At 37.5% G+C, this 25,468-nt stretch overlaps 1 protein-coding gene across 1 annotated transcript in view; it reads left to right on the top strand.

The window, feature by feature from the left end:
• The first annotated feature begins 207 nt into the window (after positions 1 to 207).
• LOC139123210 (QRFP-like peptide receptor) overlaps positions 208 to 25,468 on the top strand; it is a 47,942-nt gene continuing 22,681 nt past the window's right edge. The window contains exon 1 of the mRNA XM_070689321.1: positions 208 to 1,057. Coding sequence (XP_070545422.1) covers positions 578 to 1,057 — 480 coding nt within the window. The 5' untranslated portion in view covers positions 208 to 577. The remainder of the gene's footprint in view (positions 1,058 to 25,468) is intronic.

Below are 25,468 nucleotides of genomic sequence, written 5' to 3'. Positions count from 1 at the left end.
ATATGTCAAGCATTCTGCCAGGCGTGAATTGTTTCCGTTTTGCGGTTCAAATTGAAGATATTCAGAAATATCTATGCGAATGTAGCCATAGAGTGGATCCAATAGTCTCGTTTATTTCCAATTGTGTCTATTTTTACTCCGATACTCCCCAACAATCGAATGGTTTTCCCCTAATAATTGAAAGCGCGATAAAATGCGCATAATTATACTGATGACCAATGCCCGTTTAAGAAGCATTGTGTCGTGCCCTGCTTGTAGCTTTTCTATATTTGATCGACTTCAAAGATGCTAATCAGCTCGTCTATGATTTGATGCGGATTGAAACGCGCGTGGGATTAATAGGATACCGTATTCATAGTTTAAATCATGTGGGTGGGTACACTTAAGTCAGAGCGACTGCGGCATAGGAACAAACTGACGTATAGCATCGTTGCATTCATCGTTTTCGCGGGATGACAATTGTCTGAGGACTTCCAATACACTGATAAATCACCGGTATAAGGAAGCGTCGCTACTCAAAAGGACACCAGTCTCTTCCGGCTCATAAACTCATTTCATCACACTTCGAAAGAGGAACATGGACAGCTCTCATCAGGAAGACATAAGTCGACTACTGTGCATTTTGTGTAACATTTGTCCAAATGTTACAGCTTTCTCTGATTATAGTTTTACATCATACGACAGCTATGACTGGGCTTTCTACCTCAACTACTCACAATATTTCGCTGCCGACCAAATTGAGCAGGATGAAATTTTCATAGAGAAATATTGCCCACAAGTTTACAGTGACAATGCTGTTGGGCCGGTTGCTCGAGTGATTATCGGTGTCGTATTCTCAATAACCGTTTTCCTGTCCGTTACGGGAAACACCCTGGCGATAACAATACTGGCTTTCGGAAACCGAGTGAGGACAAATTTCAACACTTACTTGATAAATCTAGCTGTATCCGACCTTGTGATGGCGATCATGTGCATGCCGTTCACTACTGTTTCGCTTGTGATATCAAGATGGCCGTTTGGCAGCGCCATGTGCCCGATCGTGGTTTTTATGCAACAGGTGAGACTTGCTTATATTTTCTGACTAAAAATTTGTGTGTGTGTGTCAACTTTGATATCAGCTTATTTCAAGAGCGCCGACAATTGTTCACAAAGAAAAAGCGTTTCTGCTCAAAATTGCAAATTATGTCTTTTCTGAGTATCAAAGTTGCAAGAATTTACTTTTGGCTGTAGAGATAGTGGTATCTTGAGTCAAGCTATTCAACGTAAACGACAGGTTGCACGGAGTAATTCCGATAGCTAACATGACTTCGCTTTTAACCCGACTTCAACACATGTTTTCGTTTGATAAAGACTGCAGAAAACGCTCAAAGTTGGAAATTTGAATGTAAACGATAAGAAAGCAAGATAAAAAGATGGAATTAAAGTGTAGAAAGCTTTTAGGCACAGTTACTCAGCAATGATCTTTAATTATCGATCGATTTGTACTTATCATAGGATGTAGTCACCCGGGTAGTAAGATTTGCGAAAATGTATGAGGGAAGGAGATAGGAATATTCCTGCTTAGGATATCATTACAGGTTTTGTTTAGAGAATACTCTTGTGTGCTACAGATTAGAAACAAAAAAATTATAATGGGACCCTGTGGATCGGAGTTGGTGTATCGGACTTTATCGTCTATGATGGCGGTCTGTCACGGCTGTAAAATCTCATTGAGGATATCGCTAGACCTTTTCCCAGTTGCCCACAATGGATTGCTGTGGCTGCATCAAACACTGGAGTAACATACTCAGAACAACAAAAACATAGTACCGATTTTGTGTTGTCTAACTTATTATTTATTATACACAAATTACACAAATTTGCCATGCAAAAAATGCCAAATGTAGTTGTATCCGTCGGTACGAAAATATAAGCACAAAGTGTAACTTTCCGTAAACACCCTGCGTATAGGTCTACCCTATGGCTAAAAAGTTCTGTGAGTTGAGTAACGTACATTGTACGCTTTGTACACCCAAGCGCGCACTGCATCATGGAACCGATAAAAGAACTTTACATCTCGCACCGGTCTTTACCTCAGTACATTTTTAGTTCATCGACAGATCTAACAGCAAGTCGTAAATCAGCGATAGTTTACAAAAGCTGTACAAACGGGGGCTAATTTTAGAGCATCGCTTTTCTCAACGTGGGCCGGCTGCCTCCACGCTCACGGTGACAGTAAAATAGGCCTTATTTAAAACATACTGGATTCATACTGGTAGGTCGTAAATTATACCAACTTGTACAAACTCATGCTTGCTGACTGCATGTAGGTTCATATGTCCTGGCAGCGCTTGTTCAAAAGCAGTTTCCCTCATTGCAGTGTATTTTTTGTGCTCACACAATCTAAATCAGAAAATAAGACGATATTCAACTGTCATTGAAGCGCATATAGATTTTTTAATTTTACGACCCGATTCCAAGGATTCAAATTACAAGCTAAGTTCTTTTGAAAACAATCCCATCAAAATACGATGCCATATTGTTCAACTCCGTTATGGTGGAAACTGAAACCACGTGTTAGTCATAGGATAGAACAATCAAGGACATGTAACTTTTGGAAACTGAAAAATCCTGTGTATTTTGAAAAAAAAGAACTTTTAGCTACTTGCGTTTGTTTCTTTCGCCAGAATGTGGTATCTGCCATTATAACACCAAAAAGGACAGTGAGTTTTTTTCCCCTCCATGCATTTCATTTCCATAAAAATAAGCGACTAACGAACTCTATTTGCCAAGTTGGACAGCACAGCGATGCTGTACTTCATAGAATAAAACTGACCGTGTCATGGCAACTGCTTTTCAGACATTCGATATAGCTTTAAGGTTCTGAACAGCTCGCTTTCGTACCATAACGCATTGTATTGATGTAAAACCTCGGCTTTAGGCTGAGTCTCAGCTTAAATGGAAAGTGAGTGTACTATGGTTTCAGCTTTTAGCAGCTATTAATGATATGACGTGCACCGCTCAGCCTTCCGAAGGCTCACCCTACCCGCACTTATCTGTACAAGGTATAGTTTATTTACAGTGTCTGCATAAGGGAGACCCGTCAAAATACTTGCCCCAACATATCACAGCTACAAAATAAAGTGAAGCCTTATAAATCAAACACGATTTGTCAAAACAAGGTTCAGATCTCTGCGTCATATGGCCTTGTCGACAAAAGTTCATGAGTCATTGTAGCCTCAAATGCAGAATAATTTGCCTTTCTGTGTAACAATATGTATCTGACACGACATGTTTGTGCTTTAGGATATGCTGTATTTCATTGTCTGTTTAACAATGTATCTGTCTACCGATATCAAACATTGCTATTCACCCGCTTACGATCACACTGTTTTCGCGAACGCTTTTGTTTCCAACTACAGTTTCAGAAAAACCAACAAAGCGTGCACGTATGGCACGCTGCTTGAGTTATTTTTACCGCATTCGGCAAGATCATTCGTACACAATGTACATGTTAGCGATGTGCATTGTGCCATTTTTTAAAAAGTAAACATCAAAACTCGTAAGTACTATCATTTGAACATCGTTATTACGAGTTTTTGATTTTCACAAATACGAGAATTTCGTTCTGGTAATTAGTTTACAATCCATAAGCTTACTTTTCCTCTGAGCAGTTCTTCGATATGAAAATGAAATCACTTTATTATCTATTCGGGCGAAGTAGTACGCAGCATGCTACCAAAGTCGTGTCATTAAAGCATAAACCATGCGGAATGGCAGAGGTCGATGAAGATTACACAGTTTTCAGTGTATCGTTTGGCAAGATGTTATAATTTTACAGGAAGAATAAGTAAAAGCTAGCCTTGAATAGACACGATGACACTGTATTACCAACAGTTTTCACTGCCTGACGATCTGAATGCTGCTGAATTCATACAGTTGATCATTTAAGTTTAACTTGAGACAAAATTTAAAAATATAATGAAAACTAAAATCATGACCTCTACTAGCCAATACGCACATCATCCACTGAATATGCAACATCAGTACTAGCATAACGTTTTCGTCTGAAATAAACCGGCCTACTTTATGAAGCACAGCCTGTACAGGCGATGTAGCAGGCTGCGTCAAGGTCATCATTGCTTGTTCTCGCTAGAGCAGAGTTCATATATCAGATCTACCGGAAAGTTGTCATGTCACAAGGAAGGAGCGACGAATTCGACATAAGTTTTCACAGTAATTTGATTCTTAATGGAGAGTTCAGCGATTTTGCAATATTGGCTGATGAATTGTGTGCTGGCCACGAAAACGCGGTGCTTAATACGCCCGTGACGCCGAAATGACCCTAACCCCAAAATAACCGTCAATGTTATCGTGTATCGATGACACCGGCTGAGCTAGCTCTGGGCTGGCAGGATGATTTTTATTACCCTGTATGTGTCATATCAATAATTAAACACGATTTGAACTATCTCGGGACTATAAGCTGGGCTCAATAAGAAGGAAAGTCGTAAAATCGAAACGGTTGGAGCTTAAATTTCACAAAATGATTGATTGGGTCTGGCCCAGGCCGCGCAGCATGCACACCTTATGGGCGTAGCAGCCAAGGGGAGACACGCACTTGTGCAAAAATTCAAACGTCAATTAATATGTAAAACTCCGATCGGACACAATGAATAGATAAAGGGCAAATTAACATATTTTCAAACTTGGAAATATTTAATATAGATTATGTGTTTCAAACAATGTTAAATGAGATAGCTGTACGATTCCGTTTACAGCCAACAAAAAAATGAGATAGTGTTATAGATTTCGTTTAATCCCAACATATGTAAAAGATCGTAAATATTTAATACTATATAAAAAAATAAGCAAAATACGGTGAAATATTAGCAAATATGTTCATGTTTTGAAAAACATGGCAATAAAAATATCCAAAATTGTTTTGAATCGTGCTCACCTAAATAAAAATAAAGAACACAACACGTTTCGCGGTCCTAATCCGATGCAATGAATCAAAGCCAAATCAAGTCAAATTTATTTCTGTCTGGTTTCTGTGATTTCTCAGTTCAAACAGTATGTAACACTTACGCCAACAGTTTTAAGTAACTTTACTGTATAAATTCCCTGTTCAAAGAAAAGAACACAATACCTTCGGCTACTTCTGTACTGTTGAATTCAGCTTCTTACAATTTACTCATCCCTGGCAAGCAGTTTAAAAATGTTGGTCTACTTCAGAAATAAAACAAACAAGTGCACTTAAATGAAGGATGTAGGCTTATCAAAACTGTTCGAAAGCGATTGCTAGGTAACATTGCCGGAGGACATACACGGACGATAATCAAACCTGGGCAGTTGCATATATTACGATTACACTTTGTGAAGCACACAAGCTATGCAGATAACATGATATATGGTTCCGTCTGTTACAAACGTCTGAGTGACTGCACGCATTCATTCCAGTCACTGTTTATCTGTGCCTTTCCTTAAAAAGAAATGATTGGCGCCCGTTTGCATATATTGTATTCAAGTTTGTCAACCCGGAGTGTTGTATAAAGACTCGGTTCTCTTTATCTACTATGATATCTACTCAAAAATATACTAATTTATCAAATTTATCGAAAGTGTTCCGTGCCCAATAGCTGAAAGTTGCAATTTTACAAATTACTCATAAAAATGTGTATTGTAAAAAAAACCCAGATGGACTCACATTTCAGATTAAACCAACTTTACTACGCTATCCAATTATCTCAAATTAGTTTCAATCGTGGTAATCGTGTTCAATCGTGTGGTTTTCCTATGTATCTCATATCCAATGTAGAACTGATATTTGTATGGATCGTTGTAAGACGGTGAAAGGTTTTTTAGGAAAAACTCTTTGGTAATATTGACATGAAACCAGATTCTTTGGAAATTCATCGAACACGACTCAATAGTCTCGTAGCAAAATTAGCTGGTAATAAAATGTTTATGTTTAAAGAAAGTGATCCGAATTCGTGTTGAACCGATTTAACAGTATATCTCCATTATCAAGCTTAAAGCAACTAAATAAGAATGAACTCACATGTGACAACTAATGATGTTTTGGCACACACACTCTACTGAAACCTGAATGTTATCATGGTTATAGATTATATCTTCTCCGATGTTGATAGTGTTCGTACTAGTAGTGTTTATTCTACATTGACCTAGAAAAAGCCTCAACGACAAGTTTCACATTAGATCTGACAGACCACACCAAGCACATATAATGGATCTCTCTCGGATGCATTACCTGTCCAAATCGGAGTGCAAAAAAGGCTCAATTTGAGGGCTTCTGTGAGTCATCTGCCGCATAAAATAAGCTCCAGATGGAATATTTACTTACACCAATAGTCATTATGAGTATTGATTTATGTAAATAATATCCCATCGCGGCAGATGAGTTTCAGGTAACATACAACTCGTTACTCAGTGAGTTTCTGTCGATTGGTAAATGGATTAACTCAAATGGACAAATCCATAACTCGGACGATAAGACTACTTCCACTATTTTCGGGGCATATTTGCGCCTCAAAGGTATAAGTAAAACCATTTTGAAATTCGTTGATATCAGATGGACATCTAGATTTCGACTTTGACAACATCGTGATCGCCAAATCTGTGTCTTGACAAGATGTCGTACACGTGGACTGTATGAACACAGAAAATGTGGTGAGGTTTGTATGACGCAGCAGTAAATTAATGCAATCAAAAAATCCAAATGCGCATGTATTCCCTGCAATCGCCTTTGGCATTGAAGCGCGTGAACTTAGTGACGCTGCTCCCAAAAGTATATTGCTTTTTCAAACAAACCTACCTTCTGCAATCCCCTCTGTTCAATGTACCGGAACCTCCAGTTGAATTTCTTCATAAAGAAAGAAAGATTCATCTTTTATCGTCATTTAAAATTGCACTTTCTCAATCGACTTTGTCGTTTCTCACATTTCGCGCCCAATCAGAAGATGTATGACTTGTTTTATGCAACATTAATCCATTTATCTGTACAGTTATGACAATCCAGTACGTGATGACCTCATCATAATGATTATTTTCAAATACAAATTAGGAGCAGAAATTATAACTAAACATATCTAAACTGTTGTTTTATACCTAACTTATAACACACGGGTAAAATAATACAAATTTTGGTGTACATTTTATTTATTTGTAAAAAAAGGCGTAGCAATTGCTAATACTGTTTTGCATTGTAAAAAATAACTCAGTCATCTTTGTCTTCCTTTGATTTAGTTCACTTCAAAATGTGTCGTCTACCTATGTTACGGTTGAAGTTTTAAAGTACGCACTCTCCACGTCGTCAAATAACACGTACGCCTTTACGTGAGCCGACTGCTAAAAACCGATGAGCATCCGTCGAATAAAAATATGTTTTCGCTTGAGCGAGAATACAGAGTGTGAAAATAAATCGATCTCACACTCTGAGAACAAACTTTCGTTTGATGAATGCTCTTTGTCCATTGCAGTTCCAACACCCAGTGCATTTTATTTGAGGAATGGGAAATCGTACTGTACCATGAAACCAACACATCAGAGTTGGCAGACGACAAAAATATATGGAAATACGCCATAGCATACTTAAAGCAATTCAATGCGGTTTAATTAATTAAAGTGCATCCCAAAGTTATCATTACGCAATGCTTTAAGGGGAAGAGTATAGAAAGAAAACATATGTTTCACACAAACCATTTGATGAAGATGAATGACAACACTTTTCAGGGGAATGATTTCAATAAAAGAAAGTCGTCCATAATAACAGCGTTTTCTGCATTAAAATACAGTAACTTCAATTTTTGCCAGTATTGAAGGAACGTGAGAAAATCCCACACTCTAATTGGCTGAGATGGAATACATTACACTTGTTGGATAATTTCTGTCACACACGAGCCAAAGGCAAGAATTTCTTATGAAGCACTTTAACTGGACGGTAGCGTATTTCACAGTCAACTGTGCTTCCCCCTACCTATAGATGGGAAATATGTACCAGATATTATTGTTATGGCGGCAGGTCTTGTAATACTTCTGAAAATGTTTGGTGCAATATCAGTCTTGTTGACGCTGTTTAGTAAATATGGATGTGGACCAGACTAATTGTACATTTTGCAATTATGAAAGATGACTGAACAATATCACCGATTGTGTATTAGGGTGTCATGTTAGGTTTAACTGAAGCAGGGGTATTGCAACAATGCCTTCCACTGCTAATTCTAATTGCTGCTCTACCCTGTAATTTCCGAATCTTTGGTTGCATTCCTTAACTGACGATCATCAGTGGAAATACTAATGAGATCACCATCAACACGAGGGTCTTTTAATCAAGGAATTGAGGTAATTGTCTTATTGCTCCCACACAAAATAGATTTGGCAATCCCGATGTCCCGAACTTCCAAATTCAGATGCTTACTTAATGCTACACCGAGATGTAGAAATTGGCCGACAATATCATTCCAAATAATTCGATTTCAGAGATAAATTGTAATTTCTGCGACGCCAGTTAGTCCCGAAAATATCATAGTCTTGCCGAAGTTAGAGACCAACCTATTCGCTTTTATCCGTTTACTAATCGATACTAAAACTCGCAGAGTAACCATGGCTACATTACCTGTAAATCATCTGCCGCATAAACAAAGTAGTGACGCCCGCATACATGACCGCCTCGTTGCACAAATACATTTTATGTAGCAAACCATCTGCATTAGTTAAAAGTGGGCTAATAGAGACTCTGAAATCGACTGGCTATGTGTAACGGAAGAAAATATTATTTTGTGATCACACCAGGCTTCATTATCGAACTACTATTGAATTTTTAAAGTCCCCCATCATATGAAAATTGATCCGCATCAATATTCCAAACTGTGTTACTAAGTTGAATTTCTCAACTGATCAGCACTACCCGCAAAATAAAATAATCTTTGAGCCGTTTCTCTCCTGAAATCATCCAATCACACAAAATCTGGGACATTCTGCGTGTTTTTGTAATTGTCATTCAGTGCGTAGGCAGACAGGCAACGACAATAAACATTTATTTTTTCACATTTATCAGTCGAGTGTGTCAAAGAGTTGACCCCTCAGTAGGAAACGACGATGGCTGCAATATGTATATTTCAGCATGAATATTTTAAAAGCCAAACTTTGCTAAGTAATAACCTTAAGGTCTGCCCGACACAGCATTGAATATAGGCTGTTGGTTCCCGCGCTACGGAACATATGTAGCTGGTATAGGCTTTACAACAAAAAGTTGGGCGAATATTAGTGCTAGTTGACAATTTAAGGTGGTATGCACCTCGAAAGTGAAAGACTTCAACTTTTGCTCAAACTTTCCTCAAGGAAACGTTCAACCATTCTCCCGCCAAATCAACGATAAAATTGGGGTTCACCGTGCAAATTTTGGAACTAGATTACGGAAAAAAACCTAACATTTTGCGATATTTGAAATTAAAAATGGCCACCACTCCTGTTAACTCTATGGGGGGATTAAATTTTGGATTTTCGAAAGAGTTCCAAGAGTTTTGAAATGAGCACCAACAAGTAGTAGGTCAGATAAGAGCTGTAGAAATTTGAGAGTCCGAATTCGAATATCTGTCCCTGAGGCACATTCTGCCTCAACTCTAAATCAGGAAATATATTGCTATTGCACGCTAATCAAAATTCGCGAATAGTCTCAGGATGACTGTCCACCCGCGCTGTGCAGACGCTAAACGACACGTGCCCACGCTGTGCAGACGACATGTTTTAATAATAATAATAATACTTTATTGCATAACAGCACACTTCGGGAAGTGCGGTAGAGCACATCAAAATCAAACATTACACACATGTTCAGGTAAGACTGCTGCTGGGATGAATCTGTAGTGTAAGAAATATACCTTAAAAGAGGCTTCTTGTCCTCAAAATTCATGATGTACAGGAATTTCTCTCCGTCACTTAAATATTCAAAGTTCTCAAAATGTGATTTCATACTAGTGAAAAGAGTATTTTTATTATTAACATATTTGTCACACTTAATAATATAATGAAACTCATCTTCTACAGAAGACTTACAAAAAGTACAAAATCTCTCATTTAACGGGATTCTTGGGACTGACCTTCTGCCAATCTCAATTTGTAAATTATGATCAGAAATACGAAACTTGGTAATCAATTTCCTGCAGTTAATATTTGTAATATCCATCAAGTATTCCTCAAAAGTAAATAAAGTTTTAAATTTTCTGTATGTTCTTAGTTTATTTTTGTCCACACTCTGAGTCCTTACATCATTATGTAAATCATTAATCCATGAGACACGATATCTTTCTTTCAGTTCTCTGTGAACTGTTTTAACAGTGAAATTAATGTTACAGTATTTGACCAGATAGATCTTCCACTATAATTATCCAAAATATACTGAATATACTCAAACCACTGGGAGTGGTGCTTAGCAGTTGTATATGCAGCACGTAGTAGAATATCATCTGATAAAACCAATCTATGCCAATATTTTATCATATGTAGTATAACAGTGAACTGAATGGGGTATCTACCCAATTCAATAACAATACCAGCTCGTGGAGCTTGTTTTGAAACACCAAGTAAATACCTGTAAAGGAAATACTTACATCATTCATAAAATTCTTCTTATCATTGATTTCGTTTCCCCCAAATTTCACATCCATAAGTCATAATGGGTACGATCAACGATCAAAAAGGTCTAATGCAACTTTGACAGGGAAACCATTATTGTGAGACATTCCCTTGTATAGCTAAATAAGGCTTTTGTTGCTTTTAACTTGAGGTTGCGAAAATTGCCCTTAAATTTACCATTGGGAGTTATTACAAAGCCAAGGTAACAGTATTCATTCACCAACTCAAGTGGTATACCATTATAAAGTAAGGTAATATTTTGAGAACCCTGTTAGTTTTATTAAAAATAATCACCTTAGTTTTCTTAGTACTAATTGTAAGCTTCCATTTTGAACAAAAATGAAACAATTTATCAAGACAACTTTGTAATCCTGCTTGCGATTCAGACATTAATAGCAAGTCATCTGCATACATGAGACAACTAATAGAGAGTGTACCAAGTTTGATAGGGCAGTCATTAACAGAGTCAAAAATCCCAGGAAGATCATTCAAGTAAATATTAAATAAAGTAGGACTTAAATTGCAGCCCTGCTTAACCCCAATATTGGACATGAAGTTGTCAGTAAAATTGTTATTAGTTTTCACACAATAACTGACATTCTCATACATAGACTTAATAAGAATGTAAAAATTCCCATTGATACCATAGTTTTTAAGTTTCCAAAGCAAACCAGTCCTCCATACTCTATCGAAGGCCTTATGGAAATCAATAAAGCAGCAGAACATACGTTTGACAGGGCTTACAATCTGTTCCCATATCTGAAGAATACAAATATTTGTCAACAGCTGATTTTAAGACAAAAACATTATCTGCAGTCCTTCTCTTAGCTCTAAAACCAGACTGGAAAGGTGTATTAATTCCCTTCTTATTCAGAAAGGTAACAAGTCTACAATTAAGGGCAGAAGTAAAAAGTTTAGCAATACAACTATTGATTGAAATACCTCTATAATTAGAAGGATCATTCTTGTCTCCTGATTTGTAAATTGGTACTATAAAGGCAGTTTTCCATGAATTTGGAAAGCTGCCTGATCGAAGAATAGCATTGAACAAAAAACAAAGTGAGTTGAGAAGGGAATGGCCCCCAAATTTCAACATCTCATTTAAAATACCATCCGTTCCTGGGATTTCCCAGACTTTAATTTGCAAAGTACTTTTTGTAATTCTGAATTGGAGAAATAGCAATTTAAGATGGGACATATATTTTCATTGTTGCTCATTTCTAAACCAGTTAAATCAGTAACAACCATTTTCGACCACGTGTCTATTTCAGCAGAATCAAAATTGCCTAACTTCTTAAAATGTTCATACCAAATATTAGGGAGATGGAAGATGCTCCTTTGTTTTCTGTGTGCACCTCTGTTACTTCTTTCCAAAGTTTCCAGAAATCAGTACTTTTGTTAGTGTGTGCGTTTTCTAACTGTGCAATCTGATTCTTTTTGAAAGTAGATTTTTTGTGTTTGATCAACTTTTTATATTCTTTCTTCAATTTGAAACATTTGCCACGGATGAAAGTAATACTTACATGTTCCTCTGAAAAATGGAAAGGATGGCAAGTCGATGATGTAATCATCTCTCTCGATCACTAACCTTACCCACAGACAAACATAGACAGACTTGTAACGGGTATTGTTTAAGGCGTGAAGCGGTTACGTAACCCATCCATGTTCGCCTCCCTTCAGGTTGCTCTCGCCTCTCTTTTCCGAAGAGTGCCGACCATGCATCCTTCGGTAATTTTCGGATTTTCGCCAATTGTTAAGCGAAAGTATGTTTGGCAAAGTTTGCGTTGTTGTTGTCGTGTGGTGCTGAGCGGAATCGACGTGCTGGCGAAAAAGGGAGTGTTTTGAGCTTCAGGAAAGTGAGTTTTACCGTTTTACAAATTCCTCTCATATTTTTATGAATATATAATGAGTGTTTGAACCAAATTTGAAAGTCTTTTATCGATACTGTCTAGTTTTACTCAATGGTTTACGGTCAGTCATACCGTCTTTTACACGTGCGTCAAGGAAGGACATGTTTATGAAACTGCCGGCGTGTTATGTTTTGATTGGCGTAAGCAGTGTTTCTGTCCTGGGAGCTCACAAAGTAACTATGGTTGCTACGCGACTGGCAGTACGATGCCATCTCGTCGTATTTTTCGCATAATCTCGTGCAATTATCAACCACAAACAAAGCCTCTAAAAAGTTTAACACCTTTGAATCTCATTTTAATATGAAAAGCCAATAGTCTACCGAGACGACCATGGAACAAAAGGCATGCCGCATTACAAGTTTGCCTATATTTGTCTGTGCCTTACCTGATAAAGCCGTGAAGTAAAGTACGTTCGACTCTTCGCCATTGGTTGCGCTTTGCACATGTGTCATTGCCCTAGAGATCAATCAGTTAGACAAAAATGCCCTACAGTTTGTTTTTTTCAGGAGAATTTTATTGCATGCTTCATTTTCAGTTACATCAGAGACTTACACACGGTTTTAGTGTGCCATAGGGACAATTATTAGGCAAATATAGGGATAAAAATAAGGTTTGTTTACAATCTCACTTTATTTACGATCTTTGCTCATATAGCACTATAAAAATCTTACTGTTTGTTGGTTTTCCGACACAAAGCGAAATCTATGCGTACGGTTCAGATAAGCAAATTGCTTTGTTTGTGTTACCCTGGCTTTATTCCATACGGTTCGCCGACTAGCTCTGTTCGAGCAAACTCCAGCAGGGTAAACATACCACCAATTCATTCGCGTGAGTTGGTGCATGGTCTGTGGAATACATCAGTTTCGATATACGTAAAGGTCCCACGAAGTAAGGGTGGAATAAATTATACTAACACAGTCAAAATCCAATGAATGATTAATATATTACACAACAATAATTTTGGTATCATAAAATTCTTCTACAAGCATACTGAAGTCAAACAATTCAAATCCGACTGTTACTGTTTGTACATTTTGGACGGAGGCCGTAAGTACTGAATAAACTGACTTGAATTGAATTTAATTCAAATGAGTAGCCTTATACCAGCTTAAATCTCGATTATCCAAAGTGCAATAGCAAATTGAACGGCAGTGTGAAAATTGGAAGATCAATCAAATTGTATGTCACAAATTCAATAAGATCAATAGGAATTTAGCGTACAACTCGAAACAAACCAAATTATAAAACAAAATGCAGGTCGACGTCCAATGTCAAAATGCTGTGATCTACAAATTGTTAAGCAATCCTGAATGGTTACTGGTCACCGGTCAAGCGTTTGAATAAAAGGCACACGGTTTCCTCTTCGTCGCATACTGTAACCACAGTGACAGTTCCTTTATGGCTCAAGTAGTACGCACTTCCCCGAAGTGTTACTATTACAACACTTGATACGAGTTAAAAGTTGTTCATCTGTATTGACAGCCGACAATGTCCACGTACTTCATAGAAAATAACAGACTTCTTAAGAAAAATGGGACTGGCATTAATAGCAAATGATCAGAAGAAAAGTTGATCAAATAATAAAGTGTGTATCCACATAAACACATCATAAAATGATGCAAACAAATAAATCTACACCCTACGTCTAGAGCGGTGTCATACCCACGTAAAAAGTTTTAATTCGGCGATTCTATCAAACCCAAGTTCAACTCGGAAATATAAAGTCCTATGCTATTTAGTTTTCGCTCGTGCGAGTGAGGCATTAAATGGGCAACAATTTAAAGTGGGATAGTCAATAAGTGATTACGTCATAGGTTGTGTTTACTTATGGGAATGAAGTCAAAGGTTACATTCTCAAAGGGGCGATAAACTATTCAGTAGTTACGAATTGGAACCTGGAAACTGAGAGGGGAGATGCTTGAAAGTGTCCCAATTTTCGCTTCATTCTCTTAATGTGTCATCTTCGTCATCCACGTCTTCTTCAGCCATCATAATACCCGTGTGGAAAGAACAATTATGTTAGTATACAAGGAAGAACGGAGTTATTCATTTGTTTTACTGCGTTATTTTCATTACGATAACCGATAACCCCAGCACCTATGTGAAGCACTACCTGTAACCTGCACTTCACAAAAGCAAGTTGCAAGAAGGAGATGCAATGTTCCATATAAAGGTCCTGATGGTACCACTTATACAAATAGAATGGTACGTCCCGAACATATAAATGAGAGTGTAGAGCTAAGAAGCCTTTCACTTCTTCTGTCTGAAGATTGAAGGGTGCATGAAACTTAAGTAACAAATATCATTGTACTTGAAGTAATTTGTTATTATTTGTGTTATTATTTATAGCATCGAGGACATCTGTAGACTTGGAGATACATACACACAAACATACACACACACATACACACACACGATTTCGTATGTGTGATATATATATAGGTAATATGATTATGTGTGTATTTATATGTGCATGCATTTATATTATTTTGCATGTATGTATGTATGTATGTATGTATGTATGTATGTATGTATGTATGTATGAATGTATGTATGTATGAATGTATGTATGTATGTATGTATGTATGTATGTATGTATGTATCTATGTATGTATCTATGTATCTATGTATGTATCTATGTATGTATCTCTCTATCTATGCATATGTCTATGTATCTATGTATCTATGTATACGTACGTCTTTAGTTCGACTACTGTGGGTATTCCAAACCGTAATAAAAGTATCAAGTGTACCTGATCTCCAATATAAGTCATGTTTGATGAGCGAAAAGCCTTGAAGAAATGACGAGACTGAGGAGGCCAGGAAGGGGAGTCTCTCTTCGATGCTGCTCTTTTGAAACTCTGTCACTGTGGTAATATCTAGATCACCAAATCACACCTGACTCCTAGTAGCCCAATTACAAGTTGAATCATTATCGTGCCATGTTCACATCAACATCAAATCAAGTAACTTAAAAAAAACGGCGAGACATAACATGTCCCATCTGTTGCAGTCTACATAGATTATGCCATGTAGTTATAAACATAAGCCACTCCTGTTATTCTAGTATAACTACTACTATATTAGACTCGTCTTGTGTTTCAGTTTTTGCCCTTGTCTGAAACAGACACCATTTGACACGCGGATGCTCACAGTGTTGAACTATCGAATTAACGGTAAAGACCATTTATTCTTTCTCGCGATGGTTTCATTTATAGTGTCTAAAAGCGGCATGGAATATATGCATTCATTTAGTATCTTTCAACAGGTCAAACAATATAAATTGTGTCTCGTATCAAACAAAATTAATGAAAAATGGCCGACTTTGTTCTTTAATGGAGAGTGAGTCTTTTCGCTGCATCGTGACTTATTTCAGACCAATTTGTATATTTCATTTTGCTTTTGTAGTTGAGCATAGCGATACAAAGAACCTACAACTTTAATTAATGAATATCATAAAAAGCAAAGTGGTCGTGTTAGGTGGCGTCCTGTGCAAAGAACACGCATAGCTACAGTGTATATCTATTCAGTTGGGTAAACCTGGTGATGAAACCGTGTTTTGTTCTTTCACAAAGAATAAAGTTTGTCGTCATCGTGATACAGAAAATATACCTTCAAACTTTGGATGATTTATTTAGAAATTCTTAAAGTCCCTTCAAAGTCCACTAACAAAACAAACTGTGTAAGAAAGAATAAGCACCACACAAACACAACACGTGTTATTGAGATGCATTCCGAACACATACACAAAAACGTATTTTGTCTCGTATTCTTTGTTTCTCTCTGCGAACACATCATGAAACATTTCATGTAAGCTGACATGAATTTCACAACTGTTAACAAGTGCTCAATTATCCTGGCAGAGGGCCTGTCTTGTCATTTTCGTGTGACATGTTCCAGATCAATGCGTTTATCTCAATTAGAATAAGAAGAAGCATTTCGTTTCTCATGAATTCCACCAGTTTTCATTTCATGGATGATGACTTTAATTCTCCTGTACTATAAATAAAGTAGTTCATGTCATGTCGTGTCATGAGCAATAAAATATGCTCGTTATATTCATCTCAAGTTAGGCAGTCCATATTGGTTTTGAGAAAAAATGAATTATTCTCCTTTTGTTTGGAATTTTGTTGTTATTCTTACACAGTAGAAACGTCTTCTGAATTTAGACTTTTTCGTACAAAAATGTCTGAGTTCATTCACAGTCCACTTATTAGTCAAAACAATGTATTGACATATGTGTAAAAGCAGGGGTCTTGATAATGTAACTTTATAATTACCTTTGCAAACTACGTTCCTGAACTTGTTTTGTATCAAAATTTTATGTCTGAAACACATTCTCTTTCATGACTCCATCGAGGCTCTTCTGTACACCCTTCAGCCTCCAACTTCGTCAGATGTGTCATTCTGTGATCTTTATTGAATATGCAATGACCTCGGAGGAGTTTTCATTTTCCTTTTTGTTTTTCTTTCTCTGCTGTACGACTTTGTTAAAACATTCTCTACTTTCACTTAATATGTGTGTCAAGTCTTTCACAATCATGCACTTTACTCTTTGGACACAGAAACTGGCGCGCATATTAACGTTCCTTAACTTAATACAATACAAAACCTGGCATTGATATGTAATCAGGTCTTTGTATAAATGTTCTTATATCCAGTCACATGAAACCTATTTTCAAACAGAGACTAATTCATTATTATTGTTGTACCGTTCAACCAGTAATGTGACTTTATTCAATTTCTTTGTTCTACTAATCGCAAGTTTCTTCTCTTGATTTATTTTAAAACAAAATTATTAATACCAACAAACGCACACATTTATCCACATACACTGGGTGACTTCTTCTAAGTACAGCAAAAAGTAAGTGCTAGAGTTGGTAATAGCTTAAACCTGCCGGAGTGAAACAAATTTCCCTGTAGAACTGCAACTCGATACTGCCTTCTTGGTTCCACAATATTTATCCAGTATACGTAGGAGACTTCTTCTGTGTACATAGAAATATACATCAGGTTCGTAAGTTCCTATGAAAGTAGTTGGACAGGTCAGGCCTCATGAGATCTGTCCACTGCTTTGCTGGTAGCTAGCTAATAGCTTGCTTATAAAGCTAATAGCTGCTAAAATGACTATTACCTTCAATAGCTGACTTGCACAGCCTTCTTAGAAGTCACCACTGATTCGCTGCAAGCAAGCTAATGGCCAGCTAAGAAAGGTTAATGCCGGCTAAAAAGGTTGATAGCTTGAAAAGCTTATTACTACGGCCTTCTAAAAGGTCAGAGTTGTCAGTGACTGGACGTAAATAACCAGAGGGTGGGGATCAGGGAAGATGCTGGTCAGAAATTAATGACCCTCGCCATATCTACTGCTCACAAATTATGACCCCCACCCAACAGTTAACCTCAGAAATTTATGACCCTCCGCTGACAGTAAAACGCCCAGTTAAAGCGAATAATTCGTTTCTTCGCTTCAATAAAGTTTGTATGTGTGATAGTGAGCATGCGTGCGTAAGTGCTTCACGAACTGTACAACGTGTGGAGCGGTCTCCGTCAGAAAAATGTAACAACTTAACCGGCTATTCAACCACTCTTTTTTGGGAGTGGAGATTTAGCCGAGCGGTTCTCTCTGTGGCCTCTCCGCTAGGCGACTGATGCCGCATGCTGTGGGTTCGAACCCGATTGAAAACTAGCCGTATGTATTGATCGTCCATTCATTTTGAAAAGACCGCGTGGTTCCTTTTCACTTTGTAAATATTTCCTGCTGAAAAGTTTGTGATGCTACCTAAATATAGTTGGAACAAATGATGACCCTCCCCCAAACATGGGCATGAAAATTTGCGACCAACCCAAAATCACCCCCTCCCCGTAATTGACGTCCAGTCCCTTAGCAGCAAGTAGCTATTTCAAAGTGGCTATGAACGCCTAATATGCTCTTGTGGAAATTCAAAATAGCTTGAAAAGTCAAGTAGAGCTAAAATTTGGCTATTCATTTGGCTCACCTAGCTATTAGCCACCTAACTAATCACTTGATTGAAGCTCTACAAAATCTTCTGAATGAAAGTTCAAGTCCAAAGAATGAAAATCTAAATTTAAAGAGAGAAAGACTTCGGTCTAAGAAACAATATCCGTCATTTTGAATTCGTAGTTAATACAGCATGTGTAGAAAATTTCTAACATTACCTAATCACCGCAATAGTTACACAACAATTCTAGAAACACAGAGTTCTATTGACATGTGAATTTTAGTGCTAATAGTAATCTAATAAAAGTAAAATTGGCTTTCTAGAGGATTCAATACTTTCTTGATTGAAGCAGTCATCGAGGGACAATGACCTCACCATCACCCTAAGCATACCCTGCCTGCGTAGTACTACCTTTAAGATTGACCCAATCAAAATTTAGTTGCCGTACTCAGCAGCGTGGACGCCCGCGCCTCCAGTGCGATATCACAGCTGCGGGCGGTCTCTACACGGCGGTCTCTACACGGCGTCACTTAATCATGCTGCAAATACATGCAATATATCGTACGGCCCTGAAATTTGGACCACTTACTATCGATACTATAAGGAACATTTTCTGAAAGTTTCAGTTTGGCTCAAGCTCTACAAGACCCTTAAAAGTTAGGTTTTTCGGCAAAAGTTGGATTCCAATACGTCGTTCGATCGTCCGCCTTGGCACGGTAATTGTGCCATCTTAAAAAAAATTTGCACTCCCTGGTCAAATACTTTGAAAAATCTTAATAAATGGTTTATTGTCAATGAAAATCTGAATATTTAAAAGAAAGATAAGTTTCTGTTTGAGTTCACGGCCTTGTTTTTGAGATCGTATGCCGGTCTCTCTCCCACACACACTTCCGCACTCAGCGAGGTAGCGAAAACGAGGCTCTCGAACACGATAAAATATGCAAATTTGGTACCCTCCGTTCAGGCTGAGCGGAGAGGCCACAGAGAGAACCGCTCGGCTTAATTTACACTCCCAAAAAGAGTGGTTCAATAGCCGGCTAAGTTGTTACATTTTTCTGACTGAGACCGCTCCACACGTTGTAGAGTTCGTGAAGCACTCACGCACGTTTTCCCTCTGGAAACAAAAATAGAAAGAAATTTACCGAAGTTCATTAACAATATACTGTATCTGGGTCGGAAATCAGTTTGAGTATGCTTGATTTCCTCATTGACAACATATTTGTTGAATTTGGAGGACACATTTTCCAACAGTGTACAGGAATTCCCATGGGCACTAACTGTGCTCCCTTACTTGCCGACTTATTTCTGTTCTCATACGAGGCAGAATTTATCCAGAACCTTATCAAGCAGAAAAAGGTCTCTGTAGCTCGTACTTTCAACCTAACATTTAGATACATAGACGATGTTATTTCATTGAATAACTCTGAATTCAGTAAATATCTCGCTATGATTTATCCTCCAGAATTGGAGATTAAAGAAACTACAGAAACGGCCTCTTCTGCTTCATATCTGGACATTTACTTGAATTTGACTCCAATGGTCACCTTTCTACTAGGCTATATGACAAGAGAGATGATTTCAACTTTAGTATAATTAATTTTCCACACCTCATCAGTAATATTCCACTCTCACCTGCTTATGGGGTATACATTTCCCAGCTTATACGATATGCAAGAGCATGCAGTTCATATGGTGATTTTGTAGAGAGACATGGCCATCTCTCTTTCAAACTGTTAAATCAAGGTTACACCAGAGCAAGACTTGTCTCTACATTCAAATGCTTTTTTGGCAGGTATCGCAAGCTGGTAGATAAATACAATATCTCTCTTCGACAAATGATCACTGATGGCATCGGTGACATTGGGCCTTAGTTAGTGACCACTACCTATCTGACTTACAGATTGATATATGGCGGGTGCCACATGTGGGGCAGGATGCGCTTACTATTTTCGAAACACCTGACATCACTTCTTGGTCTTTTGGCCAGAGGTCCATATATCTTTCTTTCATGAATTTGACTTTGTTTGTACCGTCTATTACTGTCTGTTCTGTGCTGTTTTGTGTCTATGTTTACAACTATTGTCTTACAAATTTTGACCTAGTGTTATTGGATTATGGATTGGTATGATTGCGATTATTTGAATATACTGTCTTCTATCAACTACTTGTCAGAGTTCGCTGTCTCGGCCAACGGCCAGTCGGGGCTTTGCCAAGAGAATATTGGGCCTTGTCTGCCGAACAATTTGAGAAAAGTACCGAACGGTCGTGCCTCTCCTCTTTTTAGTCGTTTTACGAAAAATTGCTTAACAGTGTTGAGGTAGAATGCGCCCGAGGGACAGATATTAGGACTCAATCATTGATTTTTTCCTAGTAGAAATAAAGCCGCAATTTGTAATGATACCTTACAAGTTTTCTTATCTTATTTAGCGGAAATCATCAAGAAAATCTAAAATTTACTGCGCATAATTGATGAATACGTGCACATGTAGAAGAGTCGTTGAATGATTGCGAGTAAACTCAACTCTTTCACTCTAGAGAGGCACACTTCCTTGATTGCAAACATTCATCGGCAAAATATGACTATCACAGGTTATACGTTCTTTTAACTGATTTTAAATTGAAAAACCAACACTAGTAAATCGTTATCTGATTAATACAATAAATCTATAACAGTGCATCTAAGTTTTGAGCGAACAGATTCATCTAACAGTTAGTTGTCGTCTAATTCGTACATTAAATTATGTTAATGTCGAATCAACTGATTAATTCAATTGAAAACAACATCTAATTCACGCCTTCAATCCACTGTACTAAGTGCACCGACACTTGGCTGCATTAAAATTCTGAATTATGGTGGCGTTCACGTTATCTATCTTAACGCACAATGGTTCGTATTCAGAAGGACGGAAGCATCCCGTCTTACCTCCGGTCGCATCACAAGAACCTACACACTCTGAATAGTAGAATTTCGTTCTGTTTTCCAAATGGATGTGGGTTCTAAGTTCATGAAATCAGTCAGAGCGACGTGTCTTTCGACCAGTTGGCATGGTCCGGTAAAAAGAGCCCGTATATGACAAAATAAATAGCAATGCCATCGCTTTGTAGCATTTACAGGTTAACATTGCAATATACGCTTTGCAATAAATATAAATTGTGACAGAGGAAAACATACATGTATCCCGCTTTGTACTGTTCGTGTAATCACTTTCGTGTTGTAATACATACGTTGGGTAGATTCGACAACTATGAGTACAGTGATATCGGGACTGAGCTGTAAGGTAAAAAGGATATTGTCTGCATGGTAACTTTATTTTGTGATTTATCTTGCCAACGTGCTTGTCAACCAATTTTTGCATTCATAAAGCTGTTAACTTTGCTTACTTCTTCACTTAGCCCATAGACCCTCGAGTTTCTCGAGGGTATAAGCTTAGCCACAGGTTTGTAGGTTATTTTGCTGAATGCACTTTTGTTTCCGACAAAAGGGTAAACTGGTTTAGACTAAATCTTCAAAGTTAGGCAACTTTAGTTCAAGGATAAAATATTATCTTTAAAACAGGATGTTCTTGACGAAGTCTGCGCCAAACCTCAGCGCTATAGCCTCCTTTAGTGAGAATCTCTGACTTTGAAGAGCAGGATGTGAAAACAATTTAGGAGCATATTTTAATGGGCTACTCAAAATACCAGGTGCAGATACCACACCAAGGAGTTACTTGACAAATATCCACATTTTGGGAGAGTTTACGTTTAGAAAAGGTAGAAATTTTACGAATATATTCCACTGTAGTGAAAATCGTGCCAGGTATCATACTTGTACAGTAGAGCGCGTCGTATAGTTTATCCAATTTTAAGATACAATGTATCAATTATTGACCGGTTTCCATCCACCAAAGTGACACCTTACACGTCTTACATCGGCATGTCACAATGTTGCAAACTTATCAAACAGACTATTGGTGGGATGTAACCCTATATGCCGTGTGTGTAACACCTGTGTATATTTCTCATATTTAGCAGAAGGTGGCGATAGACAACGTAGTACACACACGGGCGAAAGTATACACACGCACACGGTGGGTTTACCGGTCAAAGTGAAACATGACCTAAAACTTCACAGGATGGTAAAATAACCATCCAGGAATCGATTCCGATTAAAAAAAACAAAGTGAGTGGTAGTCACTTTACCGGCAGGTCGTCACTTTGTATTATTGCAACGAGTGTAAGTCAAGTGAGTGGTAGTCACTTTACCGGCAGGTCGTCACTTTGTATTATTGCAACGAGTGTAAGTCGTCACTCTATACCGTACACATACCCCCCCCACACACACACACACATATATATATATATATATATATATATATATATATATATATATACATATATACATATATACATATATATATATATATATATATATATATATATATATATATTGTTATTACTTCAAGTACAAAGTAATTATATCTGTCACTAAGTTTCATGCCTCCTATGATCTTCAGACAGACAGTCAGAACTAAAAGTATCCTTATCTCTACACTCTCATTTAAATATAAGCACTACCTAGAAACACAATGTAATGGTACGTCCCAACCGTGTAAATGAGGGTGTAGAGCTGAAGATACTTTTAGATCTGACTGTCTGTCAGAAGATTGTAGGATGCATAAAACTTAAACAGATATTATTACTTTGGACATGAAGTAATTTGTCTTACTATTTATAACACAATGCTGTTAGCATCGAGCACTGTCATTTCCCATATATATACATACACACACAAACACATATATACATATATATATATATATATATATATATATATATATATATATATATATGTGTGTGTGTGTGTGTGTGTGTGTGTGTGTGTGTGTGTGTGTGTGTGTGTGTGTGTGGTGTGTGTGTGTGTGGAAAATATTTATCACGTGAAGTTATTTAACTCTATTTTGTAAGTTCCAAAAGTGGTTATGGTGTCTGAATTGCATAATTCTGCAAGAAGAAGAGTTGTGTAGAAGCACATGCACACCATTGATGTTTTATGGTTCGTCTGTACTCCAGCGAAGCCTACAGGACATAAATTTCGGTCTATAGGCATGTATTTAAACTATTATGTCCGGAACATCAGGACTTTATGAGCCCGTTGGAACGGATGCGACTTGCGTGCCTCCCGTAACGGCCATACGTCGGTCCATATACACAGATGTTTGGGGAGATAAAGTGCATGTGATTAAAAGTTATTACGTTGCATGTGATATCGTTTAGATAATGTTTTTCAGATAAAAGAAAGTTGTTTTACGACGTTATGATTTCAATTTTGCACACCAGAAACGTGAGCATTAAGCTAACTCTGGTTTGTCAAAAGGAAAGACCGTATTGACGGGGCGCGTCTTCAAGTTCCCTTTCATTTTAATGACTTGTGTTATCATCTTTTGAAAGTTAATGTTCTTCATTCGATTTGTACGTTGGCAAAACTGTGATTCTGAAAATGAAAAAACAAACCAAAACAAAACAGAAAACCAAAATAACAGACAGTTGTGCTCGAAAGTTCGATTTTCCTTCGATGAACAGCGAATGGAGCTTTCTTTTGGAATTTTACTGTATTTGTGATATATGGTAAATCGGGTGTATTTTTTTTATCCCCCTGCACGCGACCGTCAAATGGCACGACATGAAATGAAATAACGTGAGATATAAAACGATATAAATTCAGTCTGATGTAAAATCATACTCACATGTCGTGCCGTTGTCATTGCGATCACGTGACACTTAATTCTACTATCCTTCTCCGCGTTGTTCTTTTTGGTGAGTACCGTTTAGACTTCCCTTTGAAGATAACAGTGTAGTGACAGACATCCTCCATCATTTGGAAACCATTTCTAAGTCTACAACAACAACAACAACAACAAAAACAACAACAACAACAATGCTGCTTTCAAACGCTATTCAGCGCGCAGTTTCACATTGCTCGTTTATTAGATTCTGACTATGTTAAGATACAACGCGCCTCGGTAACAGATTTTTGGACTCTCAAATTTCTACCATTCTTTTCTGATCTACCACTTGTGGGGTTCATTTTAAAGCTCTTGGAGAAAGGAAAACTTTTACCGATTTTATCCCCCCAAAGAATTAAAACAGGAATGGCGGCGATTTTCAATTTAAATATAGCAAAATGTTTGGTAATTTGTTTCGCTAGTTCCAAACTTTGCACGGTAACCCCCCCCCCCCATTTTTCGTTGATTTGGTAAAAGAATGGTGGAAAATTTCATTTAGGAAAGTTTGAGCAAAAGTTTAAGTCTTCTACTTTCAAGCATGTACTATCAGAGACTACCATTCAAACGATTTGCCATGTATCCTGTAAAGAAACTTAACAAAATTGGAACGTTATGATTGACCAAAGAAAAGACTAAGGCGAGATTTTATACATTTACATGCATGACTGTGCGCTTTCCAGGCATAAGCGAGAAAATGACAATAAAAACACCGACATGTAATGATAGAAGCGAAAAATATACTGTTGGTTCTGTTTAAGCTGCGCATGTTTGAAAACAAAACACAGCGTCATCCTCTGACATCTAAAATGATCCACAACTAATAACATTGAATCTTTGTACTAGATTAGCGGTTCCTATATATAAGGTATTTTATTCAGTGATTTAAGGCCATCGGCCCAATATACTCTAACATTACATGAAGGAAAGTACATAACTTGACAGGTACATAGAACAAAAACGTACTCAACAATCTTAGTACTGTTCAGTAGTCTCTTTTCTTAAACTTCCATCAGCTGTATCTTCTGGCGATTTTCCGTTAGTTTTGATTGAAATGATCACTGGCTCATGTTGAATAGCCTGTCAAATAACAGAGAATCGCATATTATTCGGAAGCATTACGTGCCCTACAACTAAATAACATGTGATTTTACAACGAAAATTTCAATTTTTGTCCGGACAGAAATACAAACTCTGTTGA

Source organism: Ptychodera flava, chromosome 22 (assembly GCF_041260155.1).
Source record: "Ptychodera flava strain L36383 chromosome 22, AS_Pfla_20210202, whole genome shotgun sequence".
Classification (NCBI taxonomy): Eukaryota; Metazoa; Hemichordata; class Enteropneusta; family Ptychoderidae; genus Ptychodera; species Ptychodera flava.
Note: the sequence above shows the minus strand (reverse complement) of the source record. Positions and strands in the feature narration are given on the sequence as shown.